Source organism: Haemaphysalis longicornis, unplaced genomic scaffold (assembly GCF_048455015.1).
Source record: "Haemaphysalis longicornis isolate Haplotype H1 unplaced genomic scaffold, Haemaphysalis longicornis Haplotype H1 scaffold_1, whole genome shotgun sequence".
NCBI lineage: Eukaryota > Metazoa > Arthropoda > Arachnida > Ixodida > Ixodidae > Haemaphysalis > Haemaphysalis longicornis.
In genome coordinates this window covers 314,158,958-314,176,581 of record NW_027526203.1, presented here as the reverse complement: position 1 = coordinate 314,176,581, position 17,624 = coordinate 314,158,958, and the positions used below count along the sequence as shown (strand labels likewise).

The 17,624-nt window shown below is 47.0% G+C and overlaps 1 protein-coding gene across 5 annotated transcripts in view; it reads right to left on the bottom strand.

Annotated features, from left to right (window-relative positions):
* Positions 1-17,624, bottom strand: part of LOC144150472 (large proline-rich protein BAG6) — a 117,915-nt gene that overhangs the window by 53,350 nt on the left and 46,941 nt on the right. For all 5 annotated transcript variants that reach the window (XM_077682155.1, XM_077682156.1, XM_077682157.1 and 2 more), the window contains 2 exons: positions 10,791-10,914; positions 9,752-9,931 (listed from right to left, as the gene is read on the bottom strand). In XM_077682155.1, coding sequence (XP_077538281.1) covers positions 9,752-9,931; positions 10,791-10,914 — 304 coding nt within the window. The remainder of the gene's footprint in view (positions 1-9,751; positions 9,932-10,790; positions 10,915-17,624) is intronic.

Genomic DNA, 17,624 nt, shown 5'->3' with positions numbered 1-17,624 from the left:
TCGTATAATGCAAAAAAAAAAAAAAAAAGACAGAAGAGAGATGAATGAGCACAAGTACTGTGTTCGTTCCTTTCCCTCCTGTTTGCTTTTTGCATTATACGAGGCCATCGGTCACTGATACCAACTGGCTCAAACCAACACTCTGCTAAGCTTCTTGGAACGCGACATTCTCTTGAGCCCCTTCTTGCAAGCCTGCTCGCAATAACACTCTTACAAACACGCCTTGCTCAGGTGCAATGGGAATACACCCCGTCCTTGACTGGTTCGCTTTGGCAAGGGTGGTGCCCTTGCCCCTTTTCCTCCCTGCCTAGCCCGGGAACCGGTAGCGCCACCAATTGATGACGTGTTGTGGCACGTCGTGCGACACACTCTTCAAACTATGAGGACGTGTCATGCGCGGACCTGCCTCCACGAGTGGCACTTGACCAGGGGAGGGTGTGGTGAATGAATGTTTCCTTGCAAGCTCTGAGCGCAATCTCGCTGCTGCCCGTGCAGCGCCCGGCCACTGCTCTGGTATTCCATTGGCGAGTTGAACCATCTTGATCTCTAGAGAGTTATTTAATGCCTCGCTCTCAATGTTGCTGTTACAGCCTACCATTAGTCTATATGTAGCATAGTGCATGCACGTTGCAATAAACACTGCCCATGGTGTTTAACTCTGGTACCTCCTGCCTTTGTCCGTCTCCGTGAACTACGGACCTGTTGCGGCCAGTGCTCGCACGGCATGTTTGCTGAGCACAGACAGCCGCGGGATGGGGAATAACATTTACCCCACAAGCTACATAGTGCTGAACCGCATGAAAGCACCAATATTGCTTCTACCTCATTTTCTCCCTCGAAACACCTCAATTCCTGTTAAACTAAGCTACAGCCCAAACACAGTGAGTGCTTCCCAGTCACGCAACAACAGTGCTGCTATGCCTCTCTGCTGAGTGTGTCACAATGCCAAGCAGTGCACAGAAGTGAGAACACCTATACTCAACCTTAGTCACTTCTTTTTTTCCCTGGAGATATGTGCAATCAGTTTACTCCTGTGACCGCAAAATTCAGTTTACTCCTGTGACCTCAATTCGTTCATTTATGGCAGCCTGGGCACATTCTGTGCTATCAGGTGTGACATGTAAGAACAGAATTTCATACAACTGAAGCCTACACACTGGCACTTTGCCAGCTTTTGGTAGCAAACCTGATGATTAGAGCTTATGCTTTCAATTGGATTTCATGCTCGGCTGAAACTGAACAGAAAAGCTTGTGTGGCTCCAACCTTGTGCAGAGGGGCTGACCACATGTGCACGAAACATGAAGCTTAAAGGGGCCATGCAGGCAAAATACGTTTGTTTTATTCGACAAAAGTTATTTACGTACAAGCTAAAGTATTTACGTACATACAAAAATATAAACACTAGTGCCTATTATGCCATTGCGCGAAGCAATTTCTTGATGCGGAGAAACACAGGTTGGCTGCACATGTTTGGCAGATTTTTGTTTTCTCCTCCACCTTCCTTTCTTCGCAGCCCAGTTTGCAGTTCCGGCATTTTTTAATTTTTTTATGGTTGGTGCTGGGGACCCTGAGGTGCAGTTTTCGGGGACACAGCAGGAGAGATGGTGGGGCCTGCGAGATGTTGCTCATCCCAGCCCAGCAGCTGTTCAATTAGCTTAAATGTGAAAGCAAACCGATTGAAGTTCAAGCTCCGTGTCAGCCCCGGAACCTCTGGACGCTGCCGATGAAATCAACGGTTCCGAGAAACCGCCACGCGCTACCCATGCGCGCTACGCTAAGGTCAACTATGGGCCGTCTCGGCTGAGAGAACCTGACTCCTTGTGCAACTGGCACCAAGTGGTCACGCCCGAACGAAGCCGACACCCCGCAGATAAGAGCTGTGACCTTTAGAACAGGCAGGATCTGTTTACATCAATGCGCGCCCACGATAAAACAGCTGGAGGAGTAAGTGAAACTCAACGGCAGATACCTGTTGATGTTCCAGGGCGCTTTGATGCACTTTCGCGGTCCGTACGAAAGTCTGACGGATTGAAGTCGTCTTCTGTGTCTGTGCTACTGGCATCATCCAAAGATTTTGGCTCAAATTCACCGGAATCCATCGAAACTTGCCGTTTGCGTGAAGCATCGGCAAGCATTGACGACGCCATAATCGAAACCATGTGAGCTCGCCTTTCCGGCAAACATTTAAACCCCCCACCCCCTTGCACCGGAGAAAAGTAACTCGAAAGCGAAATCGATGAACTATTTCCTCCTTCACCCTTTGGACAGCGATAGCTATCCAGAAGTGCTCGGAGAGTGCCAAAATTTGAATTTGTATTCATCGATAACATACTATCGATAGGAATAGGCACAGTCACTAAAGTGTTAAAGGCCCCTAGGGCTAAAAAGAAAGAAAAAAAGATGGCGCAGATAAAACTGTTCAACATTTTTCTCATCGTAGCTTCCAGATTACCCTGGGCTACTAGCTTAATACATTCTTGGCCTTTGTATTTTTTTTTTATGAAGTTTTTGGCCTGCCTTACTCTTCCTCCCACCCTCTGAAATTCACAGCTACTTGGTTTTATTCCCATGTGACCTGTCGTGATCAAATTCTTTCTTTTTCGTTTAAGCTAAAAATAACTTCACACAATCCGCCCCGAGATCGAACAGAGCATCCCCTGGCAGCGGTGGGACAAACCGCTCCTAGTGTGGATCCCGTTCTTGCGTCAACTGCTCATTCATGTTGCGGACGCGTGCCGCACACAATAATAATAAAAAAACGAATATGTATATTTCTGTGGCAGTAAGCAATTGCAAGTTACCGCTGCTTGCGGATTTCATCTAGGAATGCAATAATAATCAGTGGCCATTGCAGGATAACATGCTAGTTCAGTTCCACGAAACATTGTCGCCGTGGTCGTCGCGTGTTGATTGATTGATTGTAGGGTTTAACGCGCCAACGCAACGCAGGCGATAAGGCGCGCCGTAGTGGAGGTCTCCGGATTAATTTAGACCACCTGGGGATCTTCAACGTGCGCTGAAATCTCGTACACACGGGCGTTTTTGCTTTTCGCCTCCATCAGAAAAGCGGCCGCCGCGGCTGGGGATCGAACCCGCGACCTCGTGCTCAGCACCACTGCGGCGGGTGGTCGTCACGTGTTGAAAACATTTAGACCTTAACATTTTTTTACTGATGGATGCAGTCGTCTGCTGTCTTGAGAACATCAAAGAGTGCTTGATGAATGTGGCGTGGTTATTGAAAGGACAAAAGTTAATTACATGAAACAGGCGAGAGACGACCAGACCCACGCATGCCCATAAATTTGCCACACCATTGTAAAATTACGCTAAGTCCTTTTAGAAAGAAGAAACAAGCAAAAACAATTATTCCACACTTGACACGGACCCTATCGCCCATACATTATTAACGGCCGGGGCGTATTTTACACATGATAAAGAGCCTGTGTCAGGTACTTCTCCGCGTTCCTTTTGAAAAATAAATACTACTTTTGGGCAACTGTTGCTCATAGTGTGCGACATCCTTGCTAATTTTTATGAATAATTTAAAGTATTCTTTTGTGGATGTGCCAGAGTATTTCAGGCGGATCCTTCAGTGGAATTAAGTAGTTGCAAGTTTGCGACTGTCCTTTGCCCTTTGTGTCTCATTTTCATGTATCTCATTTTTAAATCACGGCAAGAATCACCTTGCCCACAAATGCGTTTTGCTCAGCATAACCGAATGCTTTAACCCCTTGAGATAGACCCAAGTTTAAAGAAGTACCGTATTTACTCGCATAATGAACCCACTCGCGTAATGAACCCCCCCCCCCCCCCTTTTCTTCTTGAGAATTTACTTTCTTGTCACTTTGAATAAAAAATGCAGCGGGGATATGTTTTTATCTCAGCATGGTTGCTGATGCTGTAGACGATCGCAGTAACTTGATATCACGCCACAGTACACGCAGAAATGTCAAAAACGCATTCCAACAAACAGAAATCATGCCAGTAGCCGGAGACGTGAGCGGGAATGCTGTGGCTCACAATTTAAAAATTGCACACTTGCGGTGCGCCACCTGCTGAACGCATAACAAACCTTGCGCCATAAAAACGTTGCGGCGTGTGAACAAAGCGCAAAACGCACTCCGCACTCCTTCCCTGCTCTTTGCCGTTCTGGCTGGTTTTGGCGTCGTGCGAATGAAGCACTAAATGTACTCCGCACTCTACTCTAGCTGTTCCGCTACGTCGCCATTACGCTCCGTGGTTTTGTTTCTCAGCCGTGTTGCGACCTTTTTTTGAGCTTCTGGTGCGCTCCCTACGACGGGCCAGTACATGAGCAACACAGCTGGTTTTAAATTGAAGGTGGTGCAGCATGCTCTAATGCACATGGAAACCGCGCGGCTGGGCGGCACTTCAGTGTTGACCAAGCGCGTGTACGCAACGGGCGAAAACGAGGTTTTTGGCCGGTGAACAAGGTCCGCCGTGTGTTTCGTGGGCCCAAAAAAGGGAAGTTTCCCAGTTTGAGAAAAGAATTTTTGGAGTGCCTTGACGGCACAGAAGACTGTGCGCTGTGGGCCGACTATGAATGTGAAGCCGCTAGTGATTTCAGTGAGGAGGACAGCTCCATGGCGAGTAGGGGGCCACTGGCATGTTCAGAATAAAAAAGAAAATCCATTACATAATCACCCAGGTGTTTTTACGAAAATGGTAAGGCTCTAACGTGCACCTCTTATCAACTTTATTGTAGGGAATTTGAACTTCAAAAAAATCTGTTGCAATTTTTTCCCGCATAATGAACCCTCCCCCCAAATTCATGCCGAATTTTCTGGAAAAAAAAGTGGGTTCATTACGCGAGTAAGTACGGTAAAGATCACTTCATTGAACATACCAGCCAGGCAAATGACGAATATTTTCTACTGCACGCACGTTGTTGCACGCATGTGGGCAGTGTGTATCCCATGACTCGCTGGATTTTATTTCTCACAATGCTGTCTTTAAACACCACTTTGAATAAGGTGAGGCATAATTCCTGGACAATCTTGTTCCAAAAGGAGACTGATTAGTTTTCGAAATGCTGATGTTGATGTTGGCTAGCTGAAATACTCCTTTTTTCACCGTTATGGAACACGATGCCTAGGGTTTTGTAAGGCATACTTGTCGCCAACGTTTGGCTTTTCTTATTAGATGCATCCTCCTCGCGCTGGCTGCTACTAGAAGGCCAGCAGGAACTTAAAGAAAAGAAAAAAAAAGCACACAAATATATCCGTGCCTTTTCTAACCAATCTCAAAAATTGAATGTAAATACAAACGCAACGTTCGGTGGACAGCACAGCGCAGTTATCTGGAACCCGTTACGTTATCTGCGTAATGGGAAAATTGGGGAGGAGCGTTTTACCATAAAAATAACCGGGCAACTTCATGAGCCACCTTCATGGTTTTGCAGTTGACTGTAAATTAACTGCCTTTGTGAGCGACATTATTGAAGATTGCAAACACATTTCACTGTTCTAGGCAAATGTTATATCTTAAAAGGAACGCAAATGGTGAACAGCCCAGCTGTAACAGAAAATTTGTGCTCACTGTGCAGAAGCTTGGTTTACGACACAGTAACCCTGCTAGTCACTTGGAAACATTCTAGCTAGACGTGAGGTGTTGATTGTACTGCGCGCGTTATTCATTTAAATTTTATTTCACTTGCGATGAAAGCCTTAAATCACTGACATGGCAGTGCACATGCTTTTCATAAAACCTGTCTTCAATGTCACTATAAACTAAAGCTGCCCATAAAAGACCTGTTTGAACATATGCATTGATATTGCTGTGCTGGTTGAAATGCCTTCCGGAAAAAAAAAAAAAAAAAAAAAAAAAAAAAAAAAAAAAAACATATTGCAAGCTTTTATAATAATGTTGGGGCAGTGTAGTGCTAGCCTTTCAGGGCATCCCACAAATGCAATGCACCATGTTACCCGTGAAAACGACCGGAACTGCTGTCCTGTGACTTGGGCTTCATGATTTCTCCCTATTTCTGTTTTTTATTTAATATTCAAAGTCATACTCGGGAAAGAGCTTGCTACAAACCACGGCATATAGATTCCGCTTCATTATTTCAGCTGTTCATTATTTCGGCTGTTCATGATGATGGTTGCATTTTAATGGCGCAAGGCCAGCTGGGGCAAAGAGCGCCATATTTCGGCTGTTCAGTGATTCTAGACGTGCTGCCGCTGTTTCAACGCAGTAATGCAAGCTTATCGCCGCATCCATGCAATAAATGGAACACTGATGAACCGAACTACAGCGTACAACGTTTTATGCGCACATACAACGCAGGTCCACAGCGTGCATTCGCCTGCTACTGCTGCCCGAGCACCCACACTAGCAGCGCGACGCTGTCCCCACCTGCAGGGTGACCTCGCGGCAATTATCCCTACCCATGATCCTCATTTACCGATTGTATGTACGGCCCCTATAACCTCTATTTCCAAGGCTCCTCAAGTTGATGCACGTTTTCTTTTGTTTCTTTTGAGGTACACTTAGACTGTCCATAAATTTCCGTTTTGTAGGCGAGGACAGAGTACCCCTTTTTTGGATACTGTATACAAAGAAGTGGTAAACAAAGAAGTGGTACTTCGCTGACATACGCAAGCTAGTCCTTATTACCAGAGTATGCTGGCCCCATGAACTCCATTCAATCTTCTTTATGCTCCATTTCACTCTGATGGGTTTTATTGTGTGCTGACCATTTGCCCAAGATGCAACTTACCAAACCCATTCCAGTTGGTCTTTCTTGTTTGCCTCTCGAGAAAAGTTATGAGCAGTTTATGGGTACTCCATGACTGCTTCTGCTATTAAAATTCTATGGGCAAAAAGAATATGGAGCTGTGCTGAAGCAGTTATGAGCAGTCCAAACTGGCAAATTGAAGAGACCAAGCATTTCACTGCCTACGTTTAAGGGTTAAGGATGCACTGTCTGGCTGTTTCCCGTTACTTCAGGTTTCAACCTTACTACCATGCTTTCCTTAGGAAGCTGAATTGGAAGAGGTCCCAAAATACCACCGAAAGGGAGCCCTGATTCATGGATGACATGCTGCTGATCTCAGAAAGGCCCTTCAAAATGCCATTCCAGCCTTTTTTGGTGGCACCACCCTTCAGAATATGCCTGACTTTCTGATTAAAGGCCAACTGCAACGAAACGTTCCGCCCCTTAAATGCACTGTTTTATGGTATTACTTTAACAGGTGCTACAAGCAAAATTTGAGGGCCCACATATGCGCCGCTGCATCGTAAACGAAGATCAAGAATGTTCTTTTCCAATCCGAAACTGAAAAAAAAAAAAGAAAAAAAGGGGGGGGGGGGGGGCGGCGACTATTATGGCTTGGCAAGATTCGATGCTCAAACTCATGAACCCGCCGCGGTGGCTCAGTGGCTAAGGCGTTGCGCTGCTGAGCCCGAGGTCGCGGGTTCGATTCCCGGCCGCGGCGGCCGCTTTTCTGATGGAGGCGAAAAGCAAAAACGCCTGTGTGTACGAGATTTCGGATTTCGGCGCATGTTAAAGATTCCCAGGTGGTCAAAATTAATCCGGAGCCCTCCACTACGGCGCACCTCATCGCCTGCATTGCGTCGGCGCGTTAAACCCCACAATCAATCAATCAATCAATCCAACTCGGGAATCGAGTGGGCACAGCCGGCAGATTCTCCCACAGCTGCCTGCAAGAAGACGGCACGCATTCGATGCGTTTCAGGTTGTCTGTTTCTTCAAAAACTCAAAACATGCGCAAAAAGGGGTTGGGAAGTTCGTGAAACCATTATTGCTTCACTGTGAGCGGCTCAGACGCGCCTATAGCCGTCCAGTAAAAGGTAAAGACAGGCATCGCGAGGCGTCGTGGCAAAGCTGAGAGCTAGGAAATAGGTACAAAAAAGGTGGCTTGAGCACTTGATGGGCACCGGCACAGGGCATATTGGCTGTTCTGATCCAACCATCCTGCGTTCATGAAAGCAGGAGGGGAAAAAAAAGCTACTGTGGGAGGTAACTGCACTGTTTCGGCACTGGTGTCATGAAACTGTGACCTTACCAGAGACTCAATTCTGCTTACCCAATTGGTGAGCGAAATGTTGCCAACAGCAGCTACCTTTTATTTACTTTTTGACGAAGTTGTTTGAACTGAATCAATTACGTACAGTGCACTGTGTGCTGTACTTGTTCACGCCACGACAACAGTGACAACAGCGTATCGCGTCGCGTCAACTGTACTCGCGCCGCTCGCGGTCTCAAAGAGTCGACCGGCCGCTATTGTGCAGTGCTCCGCACAGCTAGCTGCCGTTCTCATTCGCGCCCGGCCGGCAGTGGCAACAACGAATTGTCCTGCTCCGGCCGTTCTAGCTTACCGGCCAGCCGCGACCTTGCATTGCACCGCGCAGCCCAGGCGAAAAAAACAATTGGAGGCCCCCTTGGACCTGTCGAAAACACAATTGGGCCAAACGGAACCATTTGCATTTTCAAATGGTTTGCATTTTCAAATGGTTCCATTTGAACCAATTGCGTTTTCGGCAAGTCCAAATGGTCCTCCAATTGTTTTTTTCGCCTGGGAGCTGCCGTACTCATTTGCACGTCCAACGCTTGGCCAAGTCATTTGTGGAGGTTTGGGCTCTGGTAAAAGCTCTAGCACACTTCTCACAGATGGGCTAATAGGCAACTCGCTTTGCAAAACATTCAACTGATGGCGGAAAAAGCGTTAGCATATCACGACAGAAAAAACTTAGCATTGCACACTGTTCTAAGTTCAACTAAGAGATGGCGCCACGTTGTTAAGTCAAGTGCATCGAAACAACTCATCCTCATCATCAACAGAAGCCTACTCAGGCCCACTGCAGGGCAAAGGCCTCTCCCAATGACTTCCAACAGCTCCTGTCCTGCGCCGCTCAAATGCACTGTTGGCCACCAAATTTCCGTATTCCATCCCTCCATCGTGTTATTGGCCTTCCCCTTCTTCCAGACCCGTCTCTCGGTATCCACTCTGTTACCCTAATTGTACACCAGTTGTCGGTTCATCTCACTACATGACCAGCCCAAGACCATTTCTTTTTCTTTACTTGAACTATGATATCATCTACTTGAGTTTGTTCCCTGACCGAAGCAACTAAAACCCGACTATCTATAATGAGAATGCAAATAAAAAGAGCGCCCCTGTCGTCGTTCTCGCTGCGGTTGCGCTGTCCGCTAGACATTTTGTGGGTAAAGTAAAAGGCCTCGCAGCCCACTCACATTGTTTAACCACCATTTCATGTCCCGGGCGGCACCAAGATTGACCCGCAGTAACGGGTAGGGCGGGAAAGTTGTTTCATCGTATGCGCCGAGTGCGCGACCAGTGGCTCCTGTGGCCACGATGGTTCGCTCGGTAGATCTTAGTTTTCCTGCTAAACCACACCGCTGTCACTCGCTTCCAGCAACTGCTTATGTCAAGCGAAACGTCATAAAATGGCGCGAGGAATGAAACGCGTTTTTCAATTGGCACTTTCTCAGCAATTAAACCATCTTTCGCCACCGAATAAACACTGAGAGGGCTTCGGGGCAGTTAGACTTTTATCCGAGCCTAACTTGCTATTTGCTTTCAGTGTTCTTTTAAGGTCCAAGCTTCTGAATAGTGAGCTGAGGTCATTTGTGCACGCGTCTGTGACCTCACAACAGCCCGACCGTGACCATGAAGGGGCTGCTTGTTTATAGTGCAGGTGCAGCATTGAAAAGAAACAAAGGTGGCGGCCCCCCTCACCGACACCCACCTGAAAGGGCATGGTGGTGTGGAAGAGACTGCTGCCCTGGCTGGGACCCAGAAGGCGAGCACGCAGTGTGCGGGGCCTGGCCCCCACATTCATGTGCAGGTCGCTGATGGCATGCAGCGCATGGCTCAGCAGGTGCAAGGCACAGCACACCCCATTGGCCAAGCGGTGTATATCAGCGTCCTGGAAGAGGAGCGGGCCAATCAGAACACAGCCGCCACAGGACGGAAACAAATGCAATGCTCCTGGCCTTGCTACATTTCACTCCCGTATCAACAGTACATCAAAGCTCTGAAGACCAGGGTGGTGAATTCTATAAAACGGCATTCAGAATGGGGACCGAAAGAGACATGTGGCCAGCCCACAATGTCTCTTTGCTCATTTACTTTGCTGCTTGCTGTTTCTTCAAGTCCACACATGCAAGCCCAGAGAATTGATTCAACAGATGATCTGAGGAGTGTTGGCAAGCTGCAATTGTTTGGAAGCAGGTTCCTACAAGCCCGAACTTCTGATCCCTTTTACTAGGAGCATGCAGTAGGTTCAGGCTAGCTGGTAATGTGTGCATTCACAATATCTTCAGAAGCACACTGCAAGACAGGGAGAAGGTAAAAAAACAAAACAAAAAGAACAGTGCAGTTGGCTATGCAAAGAGTGCATGCCCCACTGCCTTTCTACCACTTTGTCCCCCACATGGTAACCAACCAAGACGGCCCAATCGGCACAACCAGCACTGCTGCAGCAGAACAGCAGGTGGGTGAGGGTCCCTGGTCTCTTTCGGCCGGGGGAAGCTGCCGGTGCATTCGTATCCTGTCAAACTCCTCGTCTCAGGGCAACTGCCTAGGCTTCCGGCAAACCAAAGATGCTGCCTTTTGAATAAGCAACACGCACACATAATCCTTCCACCTGAGCAGAATACAACCTTTACCTCAGGAGCAGAAGAAAACCCCGCAACAGATGCCAAGATACAGCGTAAGTAAAACTCCCTCCAGGACCAGCCCCATGGCTAAATTTAACCAGCACCATACAGGAAGCAGCATCGTACCGACATGGGCGGGCTGCTTGCATCATCCTGGAGGAGTTCCTGGTATCGCTGAAGGTATGGAGCAAGTCGGGTTTGCAGCTGAAGAATTTCTCCAATAATTGGGGCCAGAGTGCTTCCAGGAGGGCTGCATGAAAAGAAAAAACAGTCGCACCAGCTTGCAGCCCCCATAAAAAACTACAAACAACCAAAGAGACAATGAATCAACAATAATTTTTTCAAATGGGAGAGTTGCGTGCAAAAAAAGAAACACGTGTCCTCCGAGGCATGCCTAATGGAAGGCCATGGATCAATTTATAGCACAGCCTGGGAATCTTTGCTGCACTGAAAAATACTTTACACTGAGCCAGTTTTGCTGTTCACCTTCGTCAGAAATAGCCGGCCTTACGGTCTCCCATAAGTAGCCACTGGGCCACACATGGCATCAGTGCCCACGTTTTTCATCTGAAATTTGCTCCTGTACAAACCCTCAGCCAACACAATGGGTAACTGGATTAACAATCAACATGTCCTGAAGAACTGAAACTTTTGACATCAAAAACAAACAAAAGAGGTAGAAGATTTATTGAATGTAGGGTTTAACGCGCCAACGCAACGCAGGCAATGAGGCGCGGCGTAGTGGAGGGCTCCAGATTAATTTTGACCACCTGGGGAAATCTCATACACATGGGTGTTTTTGCTTTTCGCCTCCATCAGAGAAGCGGCCGCCGCGGCCAGGAATGGAATCCGTGTTTTCGTGCTCAGCAGCACAACGCCTTAACCACTGAGCCACCGCGGCAGGTAAAAGAGGTAGAAGAAACAGAAGAGAGCTAGAATGAAATAGCCAAAAAAATAACACCAGCAATGGACAGCCTGCAATGTGCAAACAAGGGGGCACTGAGGCCTAACACAGCACCTAACAGGCACCAGAGTAAGACAAAATTAGTAGAAGCATTGACACTGCTGCCACCCACACACATCTACGCTCAAAACTTGAGATGCTGCTGCCAGATCGTGCAGCAGCCCAAACTACGAGTTCGCACACATGCAAACTGAGAAGTAATACTGTGAAGTAATGAAGGCTGCTCATTTTTGTGGAAAATTGGGCGTGCTGGTACCGTATATACTTCCCAGATAGCAGCGCAAAAAGAGACAGAGACGGAGACAGGATGACAACAACAGTGCAGTCCTTGCCGTCCTGTCTCCATCCTTTTTTACTTCCACTACTATCTTCGAAACTGCTCATTAACATTGAGAACACAACTTTAAGATTTGCTGTCAAGTACTCAACCATGCATCTAAATTGCCTCATTCCACCAAATGTATATGCGAACCACGTACAGACACACAGCTGTTCTTCACAGAAGTTTCACTTCACCAGAAGTGTTTCCCAGAGAAAAAGCGCTTTACTTTTGTTGTGTTAATAACCTAGTCAACCACGACCTAGAAGCCCAACCGCATGGGTGCGTAATAACGACACACTCTGGCATCAACGTAAGCGTGCGAAGAAGTACGTACTGCCGCGCACTATGCCGGCGAGGGCAAGCAGCCACATGGCAGCCGCCGTACGGCCTAAGCCTAACTTGTCTTCGCCATTTCTAACCACCAAATTGCATCCGAACAAAGAACGATAACAACAGGCGTGTTTTTCTACATGACAAAACATTTTCAACCTGGGAACAAATGCGTAGGAAATACACCGAGCCCCGTTCTCGACAGCGACTCCACCCGTCAACCACCATCCAGTGAAAAGTGCAAGGAAAACTGTTTTGAGCATGCAGTGCGCGAATATCTGGTTTGCACAGACTTCGGTGCGACAAGTGCAGAGCAATGCATTCGCCGTACGCTGGGGTAGGCATATTTTACACGTGCATGCACAAGCTACGGCAATGTGCGAGTAGATCGACATTACACATCCATCTGGTTGGGCCTTACTGCTACTTGCTAATGACCCTTTTCTGAACAGCCCTCTTCGAAAATGCAGCAGCACCATTGCCTACTGCAAATACAAGCCTCCCATTCACCTGTCTAAAGCACAACTCTAGTTAAAGCTCATGAAATATTAGGTAGAGCTGAATAATTGTAACAATTGTGAAATGGCTCATAAGCAATCTTTATTCATTATATTAAATCGAAAGCTCAATGCATTCACCGGCCTGGTTTATGAGGTACAGTCAAACCCGTTTATAACGAACTCGAAAGTGCCGCGAAAAGTGGTCGTTACATCAGTAGTCCATTGTATATGAACTCGCCCTTTATAACGCGCACAAATTAGCGAACCTGTCGAACAGCCCCTTCAGTGACAAGTTAAGCCTTTGCACTTCATGAAGGGACACCCGCAGCTTGCTTACGAACAAACTAAACTGTGTTCGCGTCGAACCTGCCGCTACCGGTGCAATGCCAGCAAAAAAATTCTTTCGGACGTCTTCAAAACCTCCACTTGCCGTAATGGCTTTGATAGCTATCAGTGCGTAAGGCTGAGCGAAGCGGGAGCTGCGTCGCTTCGGCTGGAGAAGAGCGCAGTTCGGAAGCTTGAATGCCATCACCATTCCCTATCAGCAACTGTGCAAACGAAGTGCTGGTGAACTACAATCTCTAGATGGCAGCTAAGTAACCACCGGCGCTTTTTGCAGCACGCGGCGCCGCACTCGCGTCGACTCGGGTGGCATGAAGATTGACACTGGTGATAGAAATGCTTCGGAGGCATTTGTGCAGACTTTAAAGGGACACTGAAGTGAATTTGTCAAGCTCCCGTTTTTACTTGCACTACGTAGACTGACTCAAATTAACACACTTTTCATCGTTTATCCGATTGATAAGTCGTAATTATTTTATGAAGCCCAAAAGAAAAACTGCCATGCGCAGTCTGCGGCGGCCGTACCAACTAAAGGCTGCGACGTCGGGAGTAGGTGCACTGTGATTGGACATTGTCCAAGATTAGCATTCAAACAAGTTTCAGTTTCGGTTCTGGAAAACAACATGCTTGACATCAGACGTTATCGTTGGATGGACATTCTCGATATCTCAATAATCGCCATACTGCGCTTCTGCCAGGTTGTCAGCTGTAAAATTCCCAAGATAAGCCTCCCAGGACTACTTGGAATTGTAGCAATCACTAGCCGAGGCCTACGCAGTGGATGAACGCCCTCTGCGTCACCGAAGACGCTCAAATGCCATGCGCTTTTCCCCCATATTTGGAGCTTGCCTCACTCATGCCTGTATCGTAAAAAGCGTGTTCGCACCAGGCCAAGGGTCTGCTGATTCTGGCCTGTGCCCACTGCCCGCAAGCAGTCTGTGCTTACAGCAACAGCACGCCAACAAGAACTCGCTAGCGCGTCAGTGTCAGTTTGCGCGCGTTCTGCGAACTCGCTCGTGGAACAGTGAATGTTATGGACCAGAAATGGTGAACTCAGTAAAGAAAACATCGGCCGGAAAAAAAAAAAAAAAAAAAGAGAGAGAGAGAGAGAGAGAAAAAAACCTTACAAAAAGAAAAGAAAAAAAAAAAAAAAAAGGAATGTATCCTCAGGGATTCGAACTTGCGACTTGCAGAATAATATACTTGCAGAATAATATAATTGAGAACAACTCAGCAAGCAATAAAGCGGACGATGATAGGTGTAACACTAAAAGACAAGAAGAGAGCGGATTGGGTCAGGGAACAAACGCGTGTTAAGGACATCTTAGTAGAAATTAAGAAGAAGAAATGGATGTGGGCAGGGCATGTAATGCGAAGGCAAGATAACCGTTGGTCATTAAGGGTAACAGAGTGGATCCCTAGAGAAGGCAAGCGTTGCAGGGGGCGGCAGAAAGTTAGATGGGCAGATGAGATCAAGAAGTTTGCGGGGATAAATTGGTCGCAGTTAGCACAGGACCGGGGTAATTGGAGATTAATGGAAGAGACCTTTGCCCTGCAGTGGGCGCAGATAGGCTGGTGGTGATGATGATGATACCTAGCGCTTCAGACCACTCGGCCACGGGCCAGTGCTGCCGGCGTTGGAAATATAAGGTATATAGTGTACAGTCAGTCCACACTTTTATTTAGCTTTAGCATTTCAAGCAGCTTAGGTGACTATTGTATAGCGCTTGCGCAGTAAGCGTCCCCAAATTTCCACAATATCTCACGTCTAGCAATTGCATTTCTTAGACTGAAAAGCGTTCGCAGATGTGTGGTCGTGCTGCTGACTGCTGTGCTTGTTCACCCAGAGCAAAAAAAGTGCCTCCTGCTCCCTAGTTTTACACTGTACGATAAGAGTTCCAGTTGATTTTATTTCTTTAGTACGTATATTGACTTCGCTGACTTCTCCCGCCTTCAAGTGGCCTTAGATTTTCCTACTAGCATACCAGTCAGCGAAGCGTCGCATGTGCACTTTACAGTGCTTGTGTGGAGCAACCTGGAGTTGGAGCTTGATACAGTGTACAAACTAACAAAGTAAAGAAAGGCACTATCTTCCATTCACAGACGTGTCGTGGCTTAGTTTCAACTGAGCGAACGAATTGCAACGACCCGTCGGCGGCCGGCGGACTGAATGCTGGGTCGACTGGCTCTGTCGGAAGGTCGGCGCGCCGTGCAGTAGCGCAGCCAATTGCCAGCTCATATCCTCCTGACGTCACACGAAAACGCCACAGAAAATGGGCGAGGATGCAGAGGACAGCATTTTTAAATTGATTTTTCTATTAAATAAATTCGCGTAAACACTCAGAGTGGTCGAAACGTGGCCTATGGACTCCGGACTACACTTCGTGCTAGTAATCCCGTAATGTTTACAAATCACTTCAGTGTCCCTTTAAAGGCTATGCTATCGCTGGTTGACTGCCAGCTGACCGCCAGGCTTCATGCTCCCTCCTTTTTCTCACTGCCATACTGCCTCCGGAGAAATGCCTGGACCAAGTGGCCTCGGTCGCCACGTCCAAAATCTGCGGCCGGTGCTCGCCGATCTGGGATATCTTCGTCGCGATTAAACTGAAGCGGTGAACGCACCAGCACGCCGCCTCTGTCATGCTTTAAGGACTGTTTTGATTTTTTTTTTTTTTTGTTTCACGTCGTATGCGCCATATTTTTACCGTGACCGTGCCGGAAGTGTTCGTTGGAAAGTGTAAAAGGAGTCAACAAGCTAATGTACTTGCACCTGGTCAAGCCTGGTGTATAAATAGCATAAAGCGTTTGCCAACCACTTAAGGCCAACTGCAGCAAAATTTAGCCTCAGCCGAGCTGCTACACCTGCCTGTCTGGCCCATTACCAGTCCTGTACCAGATGACACTTCAGCAGGGCTGCCGGAGAATCGGTCTAACAGTCTGTGCTTAGACTGTGGCTCAAGAGATATGCAAAAATGAGTGGTCTCGATGTGCAGTAACTAGCCACATTAACAAAGTCCTTGAGGGGAGGGGGATGACTCCAACTGTGCTATGGTGGATTCGATGTGCTCCATAGTTTCATGATTCCTTTCATTCTTTCCCTACCGTGCCCACAGAACGTCGACAGCTGTGGTACATTCAAATGCCAATTTTGAACCCACACCAGGGGTTGGAAAACCCATAACACACCTGCTGCATCGTGGGAGAAGTACACGTTCATTCTTTCTCAGCTAAGCAATGGTTTTTAAGCTCGCGAAAAAAGCAAAACTGTGGCATAACTGAGGAAGACGACCACGTTCTACTAAGCACCACAAACTGAACTATTAGGATGCATTTTTGGCGGATTTCACGATGTTATTAGCAGCAGCGACTCTGTGGATGATGTGGAATGATCAAAATTCACTCCCGAGAGGGGTAATCAAAGGGCTGGCCTTTAACATCAGCAGCCGGTTATCAGTGGGCTTTGGTTCCTTCTTTCAGTTTGTTTGGTGTTCGAGCCCATTCGGGTGCTTTATGGATGCCACGAATGTTATTTACCTATCTAAAGGGCACAAATGTCATTCCGGACTTGTTGCCTCTGCGTCAAGGAAGGTTAGTGTTTCACCTGAGGATAGACCCAGGGACAGACTGCTTCGCCCAATGGCATGAGCAATTCGAAGGCTGGAAGTAATTTTTTTAGCAGGAAAACTGCTCGAGCTAAGACTTGGAATTCTATCGAGAATGTTGGTAATATATGTAAGACGACTTCGTTTATTCTAACAGGTTTTTATTTTATCTTTTTTTTTAGATATAAATATCTTAAGCAATTTTTCAAAGTTTTCCAAATGACTAATTTCGCATTCTGACCCCTTACTTAATCTGTAAAACTGTATCCTTTAAAGCTTCATTTACTTAGCTTCATTTCTATGTGCCTTGTATATTTTTGAGTCAAACAGTTTTCGCATAACAAAAAGCTTTGAACGTTTCACTAAACTGATGCTATCAAGTACGTGCCCAACGGTCTCTTGATCCAGTTTTTAGCAAAAAAAGAACCCATGGTTAACTCTTTCGCTACCGTGCCTTTCAAAATCGATCAATTTGATCAATACTTTTGGGAATGCCTTTTCATAGCGTTTCAGGCGTTTCTCGAACAAGTAAAGCTGTTCGGAGTTAGATCAGAAAATGGCCTTTCAAAATCAGTTTTGTTTTCATTTTTGCTACGGAAACGGGATTTTTGACACGCTTTTGAATCACCTGGGTGTGGAAAGGGGGCATGGTCATCGCGCGTCACTGCTACCAACGAAGAATGCGTGCAACTCGTAATTACTCTGCCCCAGCGCTTGTTTTTTGCTATCAGGGCGTAAATGGGGAATTAGCAAACGATTATCAATAGTCAGGTTCGCGCTCTGACAGTAACAATCCCAGAAATCGGCTAAAAATGTCAAGCAGTGCCTGGTTGCAAAGCTACTTTATGATTTTAGGCAGTTTCATTGCCTTTGCGCACGTTGTTCTAAGTACTGTGGTAG